A 20,850-nucleotide genomic window follows, 5' to 3' on the forward strand; every position below is an offset into this window, starting at 1 on the left:
AATTCCTGAATTATAAAATTCCAGCACAATAAAAATCCTGAACAATATAATTTCCGAATAATAAAATTGTCGAATAACAAAATTCCTGAATTATAAAATTCCCGAATAATAAAAATCCTCAATTATAAAATTCCCGTATAATAAGATTCCCTAACAATATGAATTATCAAATTCCCGAATAATGAGACTCCTGAATAATAAAATTTTCGGATAATAAAAGTTCTGAATTATGAATTAATTCCCGCATATAAAATTCTCGAATGTTAATCCCGCATAATAAAAATCCTGAATTATAAAATTCCCGAATGTTTATCCTCACTAAGAAAACTCCTGTGTAATAAAATTTACAAGTAATAAAATTCTCGCTTAACAAAATTCCTGAATTAGAAAATTCCCGCATACTAAAAATCGTGAAATTAAAATTCCAGAATAATAAAATTCCTGAATGATAAAATTCCCGAATAATAAAACCCCTAAATTATAAAATTCCCGAATGTTAATCTCAAATAATAAAAAACTCTTGAAGCATAAAATTCCCAAATAATAAAATTAGCGAAAAATAAAATTTCCGAACGTTAATCCCGAATCATAAAATTTCCGGATAATAAAATTTCCGAATTATAAAATTTCTTAATAATATGAATTATAAAATTCCTGAATAATAAAACTCCTAAATTATGAAATTCCTTAAAAATTTGAATTATAAAATTGCCGCATAATAAAACTCCTAAATTATAAAATTCCCGAACGTTTATCCCCAATAATTGAACTCCTGGATTATAAAATTCCTGAATAATAAAATTTACGAATAAAAAATTCCTGAATTATGAAATTCCTTAATGATATGAATTATTAAATTCCCGAATGAGTATACCCACTAATTAAACTTCTGAATGATAAAATTTCCGAATAAAAAAATTCCCGAATAACAAAATAATCCTGAAGCATAAAATACCCGCAGAATAAATATCCTGAATAATAAAATTTCCGAATAACAAATTCCTGCATTATAAAATTCCCAAATAATAAAAATCCTCAATTATAAAATTCCCGTCTAATGAAATTCCCTGGCAATATGAATGATAAAATCCCCGAATTATAGGACTCCTGAATTTGAAAATTCCTGAATAATAAAATTTCCGGATAATAAAATTCCCAAATAATAAAAGTTCTGAATTATAAATTAATTCCCGCATGTAAAATTCTGCAATGTTAATCCCGAATAATAAAACTCCTGAAATATTAAATTCCCGAATGTAAAACTCTTAAATGTTAATCCTGAATAATTAAACTCCTGAATTACAAATTTTCCGAATAATAAAACACCTGAATTCGAAAATTCCCGAATAATAAAATTTTTGCATAATAAAATTCCCGATTAATAAAATGCCTAGATTATAAAGTAATTACCGAATAAATAAATTCCTGTAGTATAAAATTCCCGAATAATAAAACTCCTGAATTATATAATTGCCGATTGAAAAAATTTCCGAATAATAAAGTTTCCAGATAAGAAAATTCACTAATACTAAATTTCCTGAATTATAAAATTTCCGAAAAATAAGACTCCTAAATTATAAAATTATCGAATAATAAAATTCCCGAACAGTTTACCATATAACCGTCTTTGGTAATTACTCAAAGTTTACAATATTACCGAATTTAAAAATTACAAATATTACCGAATTACAAAATATCTTACCTATAAAATTCCCGAACTATAAAATTCAAGAATTTAAATAATTAAAGTTTTTTTCTACAGTTTCTACAAATATTGTTTGAATTAAAAATAACAATAATCGAAAAATATTCATTTCTGGATAAACCTTTTTTCAATTATTGTTATTTTAACTTCAAAGAATAATTTTATAAATATTAAAAATTAACATTATTGTTTAAATTCGGGAATTTTCTAGTTAGGATAGGGACGACTGAATTATTCCGAAAAATTATATTGACGAATAATACAATTTCCGAATTTCTTTAAATAAATGTTATGTATTTATTAAAAATACAAATCAAATATTGGTATAAAAAAATTATTTCTAATGTTTAAAGTTTCTAAAATTATTGTTTGATTTAAATTAACAATAACAATTTAAAAAATTATATTTCTGTATGAAATGCTCTTAAATTATTGTTTTTTTTTTTTAAATTCAAGAAATAATTTTAAAAATTGTAAACATTGAAAATCTTTTTTTTTCTTATAAAATACGAGATTGTTATATTTTAAATAGATAAATAATATTTATAAAAAATTCTACAATTCGACAATATTATTATATTCGGGAACTTTATTATTCGGAAACATAATTTAATTTTCTAAATTAAATCATGCATAGCATAATTTTATTATTATAATTATTTATTAATTACTTTAGTTTCTAAATCGATACAAAAAAAAATCACCCGCAAATAAAAAAAAACCAAGTGAGATTATTAAAATATATAGTAACTTATTTTGAGGGCAATTAAAAAGAGGAAAGAATTTATTTTCGTAATTTGACTTTCTCGACGAGAATTATTTGCAATATTTTAGATAAATTTAAAAATAGAAATAACGACAGACTTTTCTTGAAGTTACAGGAATCGACTTGAAAAAGAGGTTTGTCCGCCAATTATGAAACTCCCGTAATCGATTACATAACTTGATCGAGCAATGTAATTATTATCCTACTCGAAACGAGTATATTATCGAAAGTATGACAATGCAGAAAATCAGAAATCTGAATGAATTTCGATCAATCACTAAAAATACTACACTTTTCTACCTGGATTTTTTTATTTGTAACCGTTCAATTGTTCAAACTATAAAATTTTGTATTCCAAATTTGAGGAATTCTAATTTTAAATTCTAAATTAAATGAACTAATTAAGATATTCAACTTTTCTTTATTGATTCTGATCAAGAATTGCACATTCTTAAAAAATCAGTACATTAAAATGCAATTAGAAATGTGTTGTAAGAAATATTGTAAGTTAAATATTAATGTTTTGGTAATTATAATAGAAAATAATTTTATTTTTTGAATTAAAAATTACACTTTTTTGGAGAAATATCAAATTTAGTCCAAGCGATTCAAAAAATTCAAAAAAGCTTCATATTTAATGTAAAAAACTGTCTGGATTCAAATTATTCATTTAAATATTTTCATATTTTTAATATTGCATTTTGCACTCTAAATTTCGATGAAAATAAAACGAATAAATTATTATTTTGTTAAAAAATGCAATTTTTTAAGGTCTATTTAAAAATTTAACTACTGCGTTGAAAGTTGAACTGTTTTGTAAAAAATTAATCTCTGGTTTCAAAATGAACTATATTCTTAAAAATTGATCTTTTCAGGTTGATAATCATTATACTGTTTTATAGATAATTCGCATTTTTTATTTTAAAATTTTAAAATACATTACAATTTTTTTTCATTATGAACTGATGAATTTTTCTTAGCTGCAATTTTGTTTTTTGGGGTTAAAAATTGATATCTGTTGGTTCAAATTTAACTATGTATTTTTTTAATTCGACTATTTTGTCAACCATCTTTTTAATTAAAAATTCAACTTCTTTGTTGTAAATCGAATTGCTTTGCAAAAAATTATGTTTGAGTAAACATTCATCTCTGAATTGAAATTTAACTAAATTATTTAAAATTAATTTTTTTATTTAAAATTCATATTTTTGGGCTTGTAAATTCTTATACTGTTTTGTAGAAAATTCGCATTTATGACTGGAAAAATGAATCTATTTAAATTAAGAATTTAACGGTTTGGTAAAAATTCTTTATTTTTTGGTTGAATTGAACCGCTTTTTATTTGAAATTTAAATCTTTATTCGTTATAAATTTGTTTCTTTTTTAGTTAAAAATGATTTTTTAAATGAAAATTTAACTATTTAGTTAAAAATTCATGCATTTAGTTAAAATTTAAATTTTTGATTAAAAATTCATCTATTTTGCTTGAAAATTGAACTAATTGTTTGTAAATGCAACTGTTTGGTTCAAAATTAGTTTTTTTTTGTAAATTTAACTATTTGGTTAAAAATTAATGTTTTCTGTACAATATTTATCTTTGGTTGCAAATTTTTATTTCTTTTTTAGTCCGATTTTTTTTACTGAAAATTCAACTATTCATTATATGGTTGTAAATTGATCCTTTCAAGTTGAAAATTTAATTATTTAATTATAAATTCACGAATTTTAATGAATACTATGAATTGCTACTACTTTAATTCTAATTAAAAAATTTCAGAGGTACAAAATTTGGAAATTTTTTATTCAAAATTTGAGGAATTCTAATTTTGAATTCCAAATTAAACCGTAGTAAATTCAAAAGACTGTAAAATGCATCACTAGCATCATAAAATAAAAATTAAATATCTTAAGTAGTTAATAAATTAAATTTTTTTAATTCAATAATTAAGAAAACAATGTTGTAAGAATTATTGGCACCCTGTATAAAAAAAATGTCTAATTCTTCAATACACCGCTTGAAATAACTTGAAATTTCCACACAACAAAATTAATTTTTAATTTAAAAAATCATTTAATTTAAATATTTTCGAATAAAATTGTGCATTAAGCTTTTAAATCATTTATTTCATTTATTGAAATTATTATTTAATTGAATTATTTTATAATCAATACAGTTAATTTGTGAAAATGCATGCCGAATTTAATTTAAAAATATTTGAATCCGATGATTATATCTTTAAAATTTTAAATGTTGTTTAGAAATTTTAGGTTTAGTCCTTGGAGGTTCTTTTTGGCATTAGAAATTTTGCTAGGATCGAGTGCCAAACATTTTTGCAATTTTTTCTATTTGGTTTTTCTGAAAACCAAATTTCCCATTTTCTTCTAAAAAATACGAGCAAAAGAAAAAAGTTTACACGCAAAAAATATTTCCTTTTTAGAAGACCGAAAAAAGTTCGTTTATCACTTTTCAAGTTTTTTCTCTGTTTTCGAAATATACATAAATTTTCAAAAAAATACCGTTTTTTCTTTCAGATTCTTTAAATAGAAACAAATTTTTTTTGCGTAATATCTAATAGTGGTTAAATATTTTTCAAATAACGTGAGAATTTTTAGTTTTAAATAAATGAGCACAATTTAGTAAATTAAAATTTTTTTTTTTTTAATTTTTGGCACTTGGTCTAAAAGCTTTTTATTTAAAAATAAATGTAACTTGTTTACTGAAACGTTGACGAAAAAGACTTTAGTTAACTTAACTGACGATAAATTGCCAATTAGATATCGTTGCCAAGTAGTGCCAGCCTTCGTCTAATTTTGAATTTATCTTGGATTTAATTAAGAATTTTATTTAGCCCAATTTTTTAACCCAACTCGTAAAACGTTCTAATTTGTAAATTAAAGCACCTTGACAAACCATCCAAAATGAGATGAAAAACAACCTTTGGTTAGTAATCATAGTCAAGTTTATAGCTTTTATCTCTAATTTTATATTTAGTTTTCTCCATCTTCTATAGACAGGCACAGTAATTTTTTATGAGTATTTTATACAAAAAAAAAAGTAATATAACAGAATTTTAATTCATTAGAACAGATGTTATAGTATCATTAGATGAATCATAATTAATTTCGAAGGAAATTTAAATAGCAAATATACTTCCTAATGTAAAGAAATCTTGTTTTTGTCGCCTTGTCATTATTTGATTTATGAATAACTTTGTTTGAAAATTTTACGAGTCCACTTGTGAATGCTGAATTTGGGAATATTTTAGTGCGAGGAATTTTACGCACTGGTGCTAATTATAATTTGTTATCCTCCGAGCTTTACGGTTAAGGTCAACGAATACGACCTTCAAAGGTAGTTCATTATTCTTTAAATTGAACGAAATATTCTAAAAGGTATCAAAATCTATTTTAATTTCAATTTTAGTTGCAAAGATAAATTATTTTTTAAATATAAAAATGATGTAATTCAAAATAAAGTTGGATTTAAAAAATTTCGAGACTAAAAATCCCGAAAAATAAAATTCCTGACATTCTAAAATAATACAATTTAGGAATAGTTTATAATATTACTGAATTGAAAAAATCACGAATAATAAATTTCGCGACAATTCATAATATTGCCGAATTATAAACTATCAGAACTAGAAAATTCCCGAATTTAAACAATTCAATTTTTTTTTTAATTAATATTATTTATTTATTAAAAACACAATAATCAAACATTTCCATCAAAAAAGAAATTATTATTACTGTTTCAAGGTTCTAACATTATTTTTCGAATTTAAGATAACAATAATTGATACAATTTTTCATCCAGAAATTTATTTTGTCCAATCATTGTTATTTAAAATTTCAAAAATAATTTTAGAAGCTTTGAACATTAAAAATAATTTTGTTGTACAAATATTTTATTGTTTTCTTAATGAAAATTACCTTATTATGAAAGTCCTGAATTAAAACAAGAAATTTTTACAAATACTATTTTTTCATTAAAAATACAATAATCGAATATTTTTACCTAAAAAATTATTTGTAATATTTGAAGCTTCTAAAATAATTTTTTGAAGTTTAAATAACAACAATTGAATTATAGGAACTTTAGACATTACAAATATTTTTTTATATAAATGCAAAAAATTGCAAAATTAATTAATTTTTGAAGAAATACTTAAATTTTAAACACAAAAAATACTAATTTCAAACAAAACATGGAATAAAGTTATAGTTGAAAAAATTATTTTTGAAAAAAATAGATTCTCTAGAAAACAGTTCAATTTTTTTTTTTTTTAACAAAAAATTAATATTTACTAAAGAAGATAAATTATCAATGAAAACTTACCAATTATTAAATTTGAAGTTCAAAAAATTAATGTTCAACAAAACAGAAGAATTTTCAAGTAAAATTATGGAATATTTTTGACTTAAAAGATGAAGTTTTAACCAAAAAGATTAATGTCTAGCAAAAAATATGAATTTTTAAATAAAAAATAAAATTGTCTAACCAAAAATTGATTAATTACATTTTTATTTAAAAAATCATTGTTCAACCAAAAAAATTAATTTTCATCTAAAATCATGAAATATTCAACTAAAATAATAGTTACATTTTGAGTTAAAAAAATCATTTTCAACCAAAAAAACATTTCAACTACAATTGTAAATCTTTAACTGAAAGATTAATTTCTGAACAAAAATATTTTTCAACCAAGAATTGAAAATATTTTTCGACTAAAAAATAAATAATTAAATGTCTGGTCAAAAAATAAAAATGTTCAACCAAAAAAAAAAAAAAAAATATCTACAAAACAGTTAATAAAGTATAGTAATAATAAACAATAAAAAAATAAAAGTAATAATAAACAGTCAATAAAAAACAGTTAAAATTCCTTTTCATTCAAAGAAAAAACAAGATTTCAAACTAATGGCTCATATTTCAACCAAAGAAATGAATTTTTAATTAAAATGATGAATTGTCAGCTAAAAAAGTGAAATTTTTATTTAAATTGTTAAAATTTGAAGAATAAAAGATCAATTTTGTATCAAAAAGATTAATGTTCAACCATACAGAATAATTTTAGACTAAAAAAGCGAATTTTTCATAAATTACATACATTTTATTATTAAGGATTTTTACAATGTCGGAATTTTTCAATCTGTTGGGAATATTATTATGTATTCCGTAATATTATAAATTGTTCGGTAATTTTATTTTTCGGGATTTTTCAGTCGTTCCGAATTCGAAAAGTCACGAATAATGAAATTCCCGAATTATTAGATTCCCAAATTGAAAAACTCCCGAACAGTTTATAATATTACCGAATTGAAAAATCCCGGAATAATAAAATTTCAGAATAAAAAAATTCCCAAATTCTAGAATTCCTGAGTAGTAAAATTCCGGAATTGAAAAATTCCCGAGAGAAAATTGAAGAATGATAAAATATCTGACCTATAAAATTCCCGAGTATAAACAATCAGAATTTCTTTTTATAAATAATTTTTTTTTTTTTAATTTTTTGACATAATTATATTTTATAATTCGACAATTTTCTGCTGGAATTTTCAAATTCCCAATTCGGCAATTTTATTATCTTTCTAATTGGGAATTTTAAAGAGTCGGTAATTTTATCTTTCGGGATTTTTCCGTCATTCCGAATTTGGAATACAATATTTTAAATTTATTTAATGATCTAATTGATTCAAATCATTTCTAAAGAAATTCTGATCTATAAAACTGGATTATCAACATTCGAGTTTTCGTGACAATTTCTACATTTATTGCGCAGGCCAAGGCTAACGACTACAGATAGTTCTATTTATTAATCAATCGAATTCATATCATTAAGATTTAAAAGCATTGGAGTGTGAAATGTCTCAATCCATTATGCAGTAATATTTCCGAACCTAATTTCAAATTAAATATTAATTCTAACTCAGAAATATTTTTTTTATAAATCATTTCGAGAGAAAGTTGGAAATTTGTTTATAAAATTCACTGGCTAAACTAAATTGCTGTAATTACAAAAATGACGCCAATAGCGTTTTTATTTTTTCATTAATATACAAATCATACTTTTGCAGAAAATATAGCCCCATTTTATTAATTTTTCATTAACAATTAAATCCGACTCGGAATCAATTTTAAATTTCGCGCCTATTTTTACGCGGGAAATTAAAAAATTATTTGTCATCCAAATACATTTTATATTAAAAAATAATTATAAATCACACTAAATTTTTCTACCATAAATATAAGTCCCAAGTGTCGCAACAAGAGGAGCCCGTTAATTCTGAATATTAGTTTCCGTTAATATTTTTAAAAATAATAATTTAAAAAAAAACACATTTTAGATCAGCCAGTAGTGTTTCAGGTTCGTAGCTAGAATTCTCGTGTTCGATTCTCGACGCCAACATTTTTTTTATTTACTTTTTATTCATTAAAATGTTTATAATTATAATATTCTTAAATATTCTTTCAAAGTTATGCAAATGATAGTTTTTTAAAAATATTTTTCAGGAAAAGGTAATTCTTTTTACTTTATCAGGCTTTCCCCAAACAAATTCATTTTCTATGAATGTTAATACATTTTTTATAGCTTTTTATTGATTGGGAATCGTATACAAGTGCAAATGTAAACTGTCAATAATTTTTACAAAACTAAACATGATTTTCAATATTATTAGAAAGAAAGAAAAATTTCTTTGATGAGTTTAAAAACCCTCAACTATACTTCTAATTTTCAATACAATCGGCAAACATTATGCAAAAAATCAATAAAATTTATATAAGATAAAATTGTTTGCAAAAAAGATGATATTTTTTAAAAGTCCGTTTTTCCTTGAAGAAAACATTAAAATTATATTGATTAAATAATTTTGTTAGATAATTCAAGGAAATTATCATTATAAACATTTAAAAATTTTAAACTTATTGGTTAAGTATTCTTGGATTTTATTGAAGATTCGTCTTTTTTGCTAGCAAATTAAACTATTTGTTTAAAAATTCATCTTCTTTAGTTGAAAAATTGAAATATTTGCCTCAGAATTATTAAATTTTGTTAAATAATCTTTTTCTTAAAGTAAGTTAATCTTTTGTTTAAAAATTCAACATCTTCGTTGAAAATTCGACTTTGTGGTTGACATTTTTTGAATTTTATCATAAATTCGTCTTTTTCGGTAATAAATTAATTATTTTGAGTTAAAATTCAACTTTTTGATTGTGAATTCTTGAAATTTATTGAAAATTCGTCTTCATTGGTAGTAAATTAATATTTTTGATTAAACATTTAAGTTTATGATTGAGAATTCTTTTAATTGTGTTAAAAATTCGGTATTTTTTCGGTAGAAAATTAATCTTATTGTTTAAAAATTCATCTTTTTGGTTAAAAATTTAACAGCTAGGTTTTAAATTTAAACTACTTTCTTAAAAATAAAAAATAAAACAATTTTCTCTTATTTCTTAAAAATTCAACTTTTTGGTTAAGGATTTTTAAATTTGATGGGAAATTCGACTTTTTTATTAAAATTAGTCTAGTTTAGTTGAAAATTAATCTTTTTGGTTGAGAATTCTTGAATTTGATTAGAAACTTCTCTTTCTTGGTAGTACGTTAATTTTTTTTTTAATTCATTTTTTATAGTTGAAAATTCAAGTTTTTGGTAGAAAATTCTTGAATTTTATATTAAAAATTCTTTTTGCTTGTAGTAAATTAATTATTTTGATTAAAAATTTAACTCTTTGGCCAAGGATTTTTAAATTTGATGGGAAAATTCGTCTTTTTTAGTAGTAAATGAAATGTTTTGCTTAAAAAAATTGTTATTTTTTAGTAAAAAATTAATCGTTTTGTTTAAAAATTCATTTTTTTCATTAAAATGAATCTATTTTATTTAAAAATTAATCTTTTTGGTTGAGAATTCTTGAATTTTAACAAAAATTTGTCTTTTTCGGTAGTAAGTTATTCTTTTTTTTGTTTAAAAATTCATCTTTTATAGTTAAAAATGCAACTTTTTGGTTGAGAATTCTGTAATTTGGTTCAAAACTCGACTTTTTAGTTAAGAATTCTTTAATTTTTTTTTAATTTGCCTTTTTCGTATTAAATAAATCATTTCTTTAAAAATTCAACTTTTTCATAAAGAATTCTTGAATTGTGTTGAAAAATTTTTTTTTAAAGAAAATTAATCCTTTTGTTTAAAAAAACATATTTTTGGTTAAGAATTTCTTAATTGAAATTCCTCTTTTTTGGTAGCAAATTTAACTCAATTTTCAATTCATCTTTTGGGTTCAGAATTCCTGAAGTTTGTTTTAAAAAATCGCTTTTTTGTTAGTAAGTTAAACTTTTTGTTTAAATATTCATCTTTTTTATTGCAAAAATCAACTTTTTGGGTGAGAATTTATTAATTAATAGAAAATCTTATACATGAATAAATATATCGTATAAACAAATTTTACATAATTAAATGTTATTTTTAAAAGTATGAGAAAGAAAGCAACATTTCTTTGCTGAGTTTCAAAAACCTCGTCCATACTTCTAATTTTTAGTAAAATCGGAAAAATATGGAAAACACATTTATATAGAATAAATGTGTTTGCAAAAATATGAGTTTTTTAAAAGTCCGTTTTTTCTTGAAGAAAACATTTAAAATTATATTAATTGCACAATTTTGGTAGATAATTCAAGGAAATTATATTTATAAACATTGTAATGAATAAAAAAAAGTTGCTGGCTGAGAGAATCGAACACGCAACCTCCCGACTACGAAGCGGAAGCGCTACCGCCTGAGCGACCCTGCCGATTGAATCAGAGTCGATTATCTCAAAAACGGAGCAAAAGCGAATATTACTCCTTTATCAAATTAATCCTGACGCAATGGGCTTTCATTAACAACATAACAAATAAAATATTTTTGAAATAACTGAAAAAATTACCTCATGATGAAGAGGACGATTCCACAGAAGCAAATGAGAACAGCAAGGACGGAGAAAATGTTGGATAATTCCGCCACAGAAACCAGCATCGCCGTCATTATTCCTTCACTAGTACCTTGGCACACTTTGAAAATAAAAAAAATCACTCTTCCCACGCGAATCGTCAGTTCAAAAGCCCGTCCAAAGATTAAGTTAAACGTGTCTGAAGGATCGTGCTTTGTGGATTTTAAATCCCATTCAGCGACACCTGATAATCACAAATTTAGTCTCCTTTTGGTCCCATTCGTGAAGAAACTGGCTCGCGCAGATCTTGCGCATCCACCAGAACATTTGGGCCAATCAAAAAGAAGTCCAATTTTTTCCCTCAATTCATCTTTTCCTCAATTCGTTGACTTTAAAAACATCCTCTCGAGCTTCGATAATATTCCTTACTGTATATCAACAACTTTCTTCTTTTTTTGTTTTGTTAAGTCTCTTTCTGCAGATTCTTGCCGGCGAGAGGACGCTTTTCGAACTCTTCACCGGACCGCGTGCAGATTATGCAACGCACATGTCGCAAATGCCCTTAAGAAAGTTCCTCCTCTGGATCTACCATCGTTGAAATTCTAAAATTTATCAAAAAATTTCGAGTTGGAAAGTTTCCTTTGCTTTTTCTGAGTTGAAACTAAAAAAAAAGAGGCTATTTCCAAAGGTGGCAGCGGTGGGAGTTTTCTGATTTTCAAAACATAATATTTCTCTCATTACTTATACGAAATGGATTTATTATCATTCAATGGGATCATCCATAAACTAAGTTGGCACTGGGGAAGGGGGGGGGGGGTCAAAATAACGTTATACGTATAGCCTTTTAGAATTTGGAAAAATTTTTTCCCTAAAAGTGCATATGGTCAATTTTTTAGTACAGTCCTAGATAATAAGTGTTTTCGGTAGAAAATTAATCGTTTTGTTTAGAAATTTACGTTTTTAGCCGAAAATTCGACTTTTAGGTTCAGAATTCTCGAATTTTGTTAAAAATCATTTTTTTTTTGGTAGTCAATTAATCTTTTTGTTTAAACATTCATATTTTTTATTTGGAAATTGAATTTTTGGGTTGACAATTCTTGAATTTTATTAAAAATTAGTCTTTTTTTGGTAGTAAATTAATCGTTTGTTTAAACATTCAACTTTCTGGTTTAGAATTCTTGAATTTTATTAAAAATTCGTCCTTATTGGTTGGGATTTTTTTAATTTCATTAAATTTTTTTGTAGTGTATTAATCTTTTTCTTTCAAAATTAATCTTTTTGTTTATAAGTGCAACTTTTTGGTTCGAAATTCTTGAACTCCATTAAAAATTCGTTTCTTGGTATTAAATTAATTGCTTGTCAAAAAATTCATCTTTCTTCGTTGAAAATTCAACTTTTTGGTTTAGAATTCTTGAATTTTTTTTTAAATCTTTTTTTTGGTAGTAAGTTAATCTTTTGGTTTAAAAACTCATCTTTTTTTAATTAAAAATTCAACTTTGCGGTTGAAAATTCTTGAATTTTATTAAAAATTCGTCTTTTTGGTAATAAATTAATCGTTTGTTTAAGCATTCAACTTTTTGGTTTAGAATTCTTGAATTTTGTTAAAAATCGTTTTTTTTTTTTTTGGTAGTCAATTAATCTTTTTTTTTTAAATTCATATTTTTATTTGACGATTGAACTTTTTGTTTGAGAATTCTGGAATTTGAATGAAGATTCGTCTTTTTGGTTGAGATTTTTAAAATTTCATTAAAAATTCTTCTTTTTTTGTGTAGTAAATTAATCTTTCTCTTTCAAAATTAATATTTTTGTTTAAAAATGCAACTTTTTGATTCAGAATTCTTGAATTTTATTGAAAATTCGTCTTTTTGGTTGATATATTTTGAATTTCACTAAAAATTCTTTTTTTTTTGTGTGTGTAGTAAATTAATCTGTCTCTTTAAAAATTTAAATTTTTGTTTAAAAATGCAAATTTTTGGTTAAGAATTCTTGACATTCTTTAAAAATTCTTTTTTTGGAATTAAATTAATTGCTTGTTAAAAAATTCATCTTACTTAGTTGAGAACTCAACTTTTTGGTTCAAAATTCTTAAATTTTATTTTTAAAAATCGTATTTTTTTGGCAGTAAATTAAGTTAGATTAGTTAAAAATTCAACTTTTTGGTTTAGAATTGTTGATTTTTTTTTTAATATCTTTTTTAGTAGTAAATTAATCTTTCTCTTAAAAAATTAATCTTTTTGTATAAAAATGCAACTTTTTCATTACGAATTCTTGAAATGCATTTAAAATTCGTTTATTGGAATTAAATTAATTTCTTGTTAAAAAATTCATCTTACTTAGTTGAGAACTCAACCTTTTGGTTCAGAATTCGAGAATTTTCTTTAAAAATTCGTCTTTTTTGGTAGTAAATTAATTATTTTAAGTTAAAAATTCAACTTTTTTGGTTTAAAATTCTTAAATTTTGTTTAAAAAATCTCTTTTTTGGTAGTAAGTTAATCTTTTGGTTTAAAAACTCATCTTTTTCAGTTAAAAATTCAACTTTGCGGTTGAAAATCCTTGAATTTTATTAAAAATTCATCCTTTTTAATTGAGATTTTATAAGTTTTATTAAAAATTCTTTGTTTTTTGTAGTAAATTAATCTTTCTCTTAAAAAATTAATCTTTTTGTTTAAAAATGAAACTTTTTCATTACGAATTCTTGAAAATCATTTAAAATTCGTTTGTTGTTGTGAATTCTCGAATTTTATTAAAAATTCGTCTTTTTTGGTAGTAAATTAATTATTTTTAGTTAAAAATTCAACTTTTTTCGTTTAAAATTCTTAAATTTTGTTTAAAAAATCTCTTTTTTGATAGTAAGTTAATATTTTGGTTTAAAAGTTAAGCTTTTTTACATAAAAATTAAACTTTGTCGTTGAGAATTCTGGAATTTTATTAAAAATTCGTCCTTTTTGGTTAAGGTATTTTAAATTTCATTTTTCTTGTAGTAAATTAATTTTTCTCTTCAAAAAGTAATCTTTTAAATAGAAAAATTCAACTTTTTGCGTCAGAATTCTTGAATTTTGTTAAGTAATCTTTTTTTTGTGTGGTAAAATACTCATTCTTTTTAAACATTCATCTTTCTGTTTAAAAAATCATCTTTTTTAGTTAAAAATGCAACTTTTTGGTAGAGAATCCTTGAATGGTGTTAAATTTTTCTTATGGATGAAAATTAATCTTTTTATTCGAAAATTCATCTTTTTGGCTAAAAATGTATCAACAAGGTTTTAAATTTAAACAACTTTCTTAATAATTAAAAAAAAACTTATTTCTTGCAAATTTAGTTTTGTTGTTGAGTATTTTTGAATCTTATTGAAAATTTGTCTTTTTTGGTAGCAAAATAATTCTTTTTGTTAAAAAATAACAATTTTTGATTGAGAATTCTTGAATATATTTTGAAAAATCTTGTTTTTTATAGTAAGTTAATCTTTTTGTTTAGAAAATCATCTTTTTTATTTGAAAATTCAACATTTTGGTTGAGAATTCTTGAATTTTATTCCAAATTTGTCTCTTTTGGTATTAATTTAATTGTTAAAAAATTCATCTATTCCAGTTGAAAATTCAAGTTTTTGGTTCACAGTTCTTGAATTTTTGTTTGAAAAACGTATTTTTTAGTAGCAAATTAATCTTTTGATTAAAAATTAATCTTTTTTAGTTGAAAATTCAACTTTATGGTTGAGAATTTTTAAAGTGTGTTAAAAATGTACTTTTTCGGGAGAAAATCAATTTTTTGTTTAAAAACTCATGTTTTTAATAAAAAATTTAACGACTAGGTTTCTAATTAAAACTACTTTCTTATAGATTAATCAATTTTTTCCTTTATTAAAAATCCAACTTTTTGGTTGAAAACTCTTGAAATTTATTGAAAATTCGTATTTTTTGTTAGCAAATTAAACATTTTTTATTAAAAATTTATCTTTTTTAGTTGAGAATTCAACTTTTTGTTTAAGAATTCTTAAATTTTGTTAAATAATCGTTTGTTATTTGTAGTCAGCTAATCCTTTTGTTTAAAATATCATCTTTTTTAGTTGTAAATTCAACTTTTTTATTGAGAATTCTTGACTTTTGTTAAAGCATCTTTTTTTTAATAAAATAATCTTTCTCTTTAAAAATTCGTTTTTTTTTGAAAGAAAATTTTTTTTTGCTTCAATATTAAACAACTAGGTTTTAAATTACAACAACTTTCATAAAAATGATAGAAATTTCTTTCTTTCTTAAAAATGAAATTTTTTGTTTAAGAATTTTTTAATTTTATTGAAAATTCGCCTTATTAGGTAGCAAATTAAAATAAACTCTCACCCTCGGATTGACAATTCTTGAATTTTCTTACAAATTCTTTATTTGGTATTAAATTAATCGCTTGTTTGCAAACTCACCTGTTTTAGTTAAGAATTTTTTAATTTTGTTTAAAAAATCAACTATATGGTAGAAAATTCGAATTTTTTAAATAATTTAAAATATTTTTTTTAACTAAAAGCTGAACTACTTTATTTTTCGTTAAAAATGTATCTTTCTTAGTTAAAAAATTTAATAATAGCCGAATTCATTGTCACAGAAAATCCAATTCGGCACATTTCAACACTTTACTCTAAAAATCACTTTTTTATTGTAATTGTTGATTTATTACCGAAGTTTATAATTTTTTTACGCGGTCAAAAATTGCCCAAAATTGGCAACGTAGTTTATGGATGATTCCTATTAAAAAAAAATAAAATCTGGAAATATTTTTACCGCGGTATTCCAGGTTCAATAATATATTTTTTTCTTTCTTTCTTTTCTTTTTTTTCTTCAATTTGACTACGAGCTCTGCAATGTTACTGAGAATTTTCCATGCGCTAAGCGACAGATTAAAGTATTCAGCCTTCAGTTAGTCACTAAAAAAATGATATTTACATCACTATGAGCCTCTCCATAAATTATAAATAGAAAAGAACCGAAAAGCAATAGGCAGAACTAGAAAAAAAATAGAGTCAATACTTCATAGTCCACAGTTGGTTGCAATCTCGTAATATACGTCTTATCTTTATGTTCTTAATACACCTACCATTGCGAAATAAAATGTAGGTAACTGAAATCTATACCTATATAGCCTCAACAAGTTTCATAATGCCCTAAACTTTAAAATTAATACGTGTGTTAAAAATGCTATATAATTGAAACAGTTTTAAAAATTAAAAATATTTTTTTAAAATAAAAATACTTGATTATTGTATTTTTAATGCATAATTAATATTTATTTTTTAAAAAGTTTTTTTTTTTTTAATTCTGGAATTTTCCAATACTGTAATATTATAAACTGTTCAGGAGTTTTATTATTTGAGACGACTGAAAAATCAAGAAAAATAAAAATAATAATACAGTACTAAAATATTTTTATTTTAAAAATTATTTTTAATGTTTGAAGTTTCTAAAATTATTGTTTGAAGTTAAAATAACAATATTTGAACAAAATTTCCATTCAGAAATATATTTTTTTTCAATTATTGTTATTTTAACTTCAAACAATAATTTCAGAAACTTCAAACATTACAAATAATTTTTTTTATAAAAATTATTTATTGTATTCTTTAATTTAATAATTCGGGAATTTTCTAGTTCCATCCTGGCTATTTGGTTCAGAATTTTTGAATTTGATTGCAAAGTCGTTTTTTATAGTAAGTTAATCTTTTTGTTCAAACATTCCTTTTTTTAGTTAAAAATTCAACTTTTTTAGTTGAAAATTCAACTTTTTGGTACAAAATTCTTGAATTTAGTTGAAAATTAGTTTTTTCATTTAAAGAAATATAATCTTTTTCTTCAAAAAATCGTCTTTTTGTATAAAAATTCATTAAAATTTTTTTTAAATAAAAATAATTGATCATTATATTTTTCATGAAGAAAATAATATTTATTTTAAAAAAGCGTAATTGTTTTATTATTCGAGACGACTGAAAAATCCCGAAAAATATAAATAAGAAATAATAATAATAAAATATTTTAATCAAAAATTTCTATAATTATTGTTTGAAGTTAAAATAACATTATTTGAAAAAAAAATTCTTCCAGGAATATATAAGTTTACAAATTATTTTATTTTAAATGCAACCAACAATCGAAGAAACTGTAGATATTAAAAATATTTTTTTTTAAATAAAAATTCTTTATTATGTTCTTTAATTTAATAATTCGGTAATTTTCTAGTTCCGTCGTGGCGATTTGGTTCAGAATTTTAAAACTTTGTTAAAAAGTCGTTCTTTTTTGTAGTAAGTTATTCTTTTTGTTTGAAAATTCTTCCTTTTTAGCTAAAAATTATAGTTATTGGTTGAGAATTCTTTAATTTTATTGAAAATTTGTCTTTTTTGGTTGTAAATTAATCGTTTGTTTAAAAATTCAACTTTTTTTTAGGAGAAAATTCAACCTTTTGGTTCCGAATTCTTGAATTTCGTTTTAAAAATCATGCTATTTGGAAGTAGATTAATCTTTCTGTTTAAAACTTGATTTTTTCTAGTTGAACATTCCATTTTTTGGTAGAGAATTCTTGAATTTTGTTGAAAATTCGTTTTTTTTTTTTGAAGAAAATTAATCTTTTTGTGTAAAAAATCATCTTTTTGGTTTAGAATTTTTGAACTGAATTGAAAATACGTCTTTTTTGGTAGTAACTTAACATTTTTGTTTGAAAATTCATAGAAATTTTTTAAAAATAAAAATAGTTGATTATTGTATTTTTAATTAATAAATAATATTAATTTAAAAAAGTGCAATTTTTTATTATTCGAGACGACTGAAAAATCCTCAAAAGTAAAAATGATGAACAATAATAAAAAATAATAATGAAATATTTTTATTTGAAAAATTATTAGTACCGTTTAAAATTTCTACAATTATTGTTTGAAGTTAAAATAACAAAAATAACAAATGGTTGAGAATTCTTGAATTTTATTAAAAATTTGATTTTTTGGGAGTACAGTACTCGTTTGTTTACAAATTCAACTGTTTTAGTTAAAAATATAATTTTTTGGTACATAATTCTTGAATTTTATTAAAAATTGATCCTTTGTGATAGTAAGAAAATCTTTTTGTTTACGAATTTATCCATTTTTTTATAAAAATAATTGATGATTGAATTTTTAATAAATAAATAATATTTATTTAAAAAAATTTTAATTGCTTTAACCCTGGAATTTTCCAAAACCGTAATATTATAAACTTTTCAGAGGTTTCATTATTCGAGACGACTGGAAAATCCCGAAAAATAATAATAAAGTTTTAAAAACAATTAAATTAATTAAATTAATTTTAAAAATTAAAAAAATTGTTTGTACTGTTTGAAGTTTCTAAAATTATTGTTTGAAGTTAAAATAACAATTGAAAAAAACTCTTTCAAAAATAAATATTTTTTTCAATTATTGTTATTTTAAATTCAACCAACAATCGAAGAAATTGTAGACATTAAAAATATTTTTTTAAAATAAAAATTCTTTATTATATTCTTTAATTTAATAATTCGGGAATTTTCTAGTTACATTCTAGAGAATTTTTGAATTTAATTCAAAATATGTCTTTTTTATAGCAAATTAAAATTTTTGTTTAAATATTTATTTTTCATAGCTGAAAATTAATCTTTTTGGTTAAAAAACTCTGGAATTTTATTAGAAATTTTTATTTTTTGGTAGTACAGTAATCGTTGTTTGAAATTTCAACTTTTTTATTTGAAAATTCAACTTTTTGGTTCAGAATTATAGAATTTGATTAAAAATTCTTCTTTTTTGGTAGTAAATTATTATTTATTTTTTGTTTAACAATTCTTATTTTTTAGTTGAGCATTGAACTTTTTGGTTCAGAATACTTGAATTTCGTTGAAAATTCAACTTTTTAGTTAAAAATTCGCCTTTTTTGTAGTAGATTAAACCTTTTCTTAAAAAATTTTTCATTTTTACTTGAAGATTCAACTTTTTGGTTCAGAATTCATGAAATTTGTTAAAAATTCCCTTTTTTTATGTGAATTAATCTTTTTGTTTAAAAATTCATCTTTTTGGTTGACATTTTAACAACTAGGTTTTAAAGTTGAACTATTTTCTTAAAAATAAAAAGATAAATTTTTTCTTTCTCGAAAATTTAACTTTTTGATTGAGAATTCTTCATTTCTTTTTGAAAATTCGTCTTTTGTTTGTAGTAAATGAATCTTTTTCTTTAAAAAATAATCTTTTTTAGTTAAAAATTCAACTTTTTGGTCAAGAATTCTTGAATTTTATTAGAAATTCGTCTTTTCTGTTAGTAAATTAATTATTTTTAGTTAAAAATTGAACTTTTTGGTTGTGAATTCTTGAACTTTGTTGAAAATTCGCCTTTTTTGGTAGTAAATTAATCGTTTTTTAAAACATTTAACTGTTGTTGTTGAAACTTCAAGTGAGTTAAAACTTTTAAATATCATTTTTCAACCAAAAATTATTATCAACGAAAAAAAAAATGTCTACAGAGTAATTTCGTTTTCAATCGAAAGGATTAATTTTTACCCGAAAAAAATAATTTTTAAACAATAAAATTAACTTGCAAAGAAAAAGATAATTTTCTACAAAAAAAAATCGATCAAATGGTTGAATTTTCAATGATAACAAACAAATTCTCATCAAAATTGTTGGGTTTTCAAGAAGAAAATATCAACTTTCAACAACAACAAAAATGTAACTTAAAAAAAGTTACATTTTCAAACAAAATGGTAAATTTTCAACTAAAATTTTTAATCTTCAATTTAAATAGTTAATATAACAGTATGTATAACTAAAACAAAAATATCTATTTGAATAATAACAAAGTTTTTAATGCAACATCGAGAATTGAGCAAGAAACATTCGTGGCGCATTTAATCATACGCTGATAAGAGAATTGTTTCCTTTACTGAGGAATCTTTTTCATACCATGCGATATCATTTTATATTTCTTTCATTTATCACAAAGGAAACTTTTCCTTATATATATTTTTTATGAATTTCTCTTTCTAATATTTAAATTGAAGCTTTGTACTTCCGAAAAGGTCACCCAAGAATTTTTACATTTTTAATTCAAATGTCAACTTTTCGTTTAAGAATTCTTTAATTTTATTGAAAATCTGTCTTGTTTAGAATTAAATTAATCGTTTGTTTAAACATTCATCTATTTTATTTAAAAATTCAACTTTTTGGTCCGTAATTCTTTAATTTTATTTAAAAATCGTCTTTTTGGTATCAAGTTAATCTTTTTGTTTAAAAATTCATCTTTTTGTTTAAAAATTCATCTTTTTTAGTTAAAAATTCAAATATTTGGTAGAGAATTCTTGAATTTGATTGAAAATTCGTTTTTTTTTCTGTAGAAAATTCAACTTCTTGGTTGAAAGTTCTTGAATATTGTTGAAAATACGTTTTTTTCGGTAGAAAATTAAACTTTTTGTTTAAAAATGCATATTTTTTT

General features: G+C 22.4%; 1 protein-coding gene across 3 annotated transcripts in view; it reads right to left on the bottom strand.

Annotated features, from left to right (window-relative positions):
* The window catches only part of LOC117173269 (cell growth regulator with RING finger domain protein 1-like), a 93,620-nt gene that overhangs the window by 68,804 nt on the left and 3,966 nt on the right, over positions 1 to 20,850 (bottom strand). For 2 of the 3 annotated variants that reach the window (XM_033361742.1, XM_033361743.1), the window contains exon 1: positions 11,392 to 11,489. In XM_033361742.1, coding sequence (XP_033217633.1) covers positions 11,392 to 11,489 — 98 coding nt within the window. Of the gene's footprint in view, positions 1 to 11,391; positions 11,997 to 20,850 lie in introns of those variants that run through there. The other variant, XM_033361741.1, reaches the window with a different exon arrangement.

Source organism: Belonocnema kinseyi, chromosome 5 (assembly GCF_010883055.1).
Source record: "Belonocnema kinseyi isolate 2016_QV_RU_SX_M_011 chromosome 5, B_treatae_v1, whole genome shotgun sequence".
Lineage (NCBI taxonomy): Eukaryota > Metazoa > Arthropoda > Insecta > Hymenoptera > Cynipidae > Belonocnema > Belonocnema kinseyi.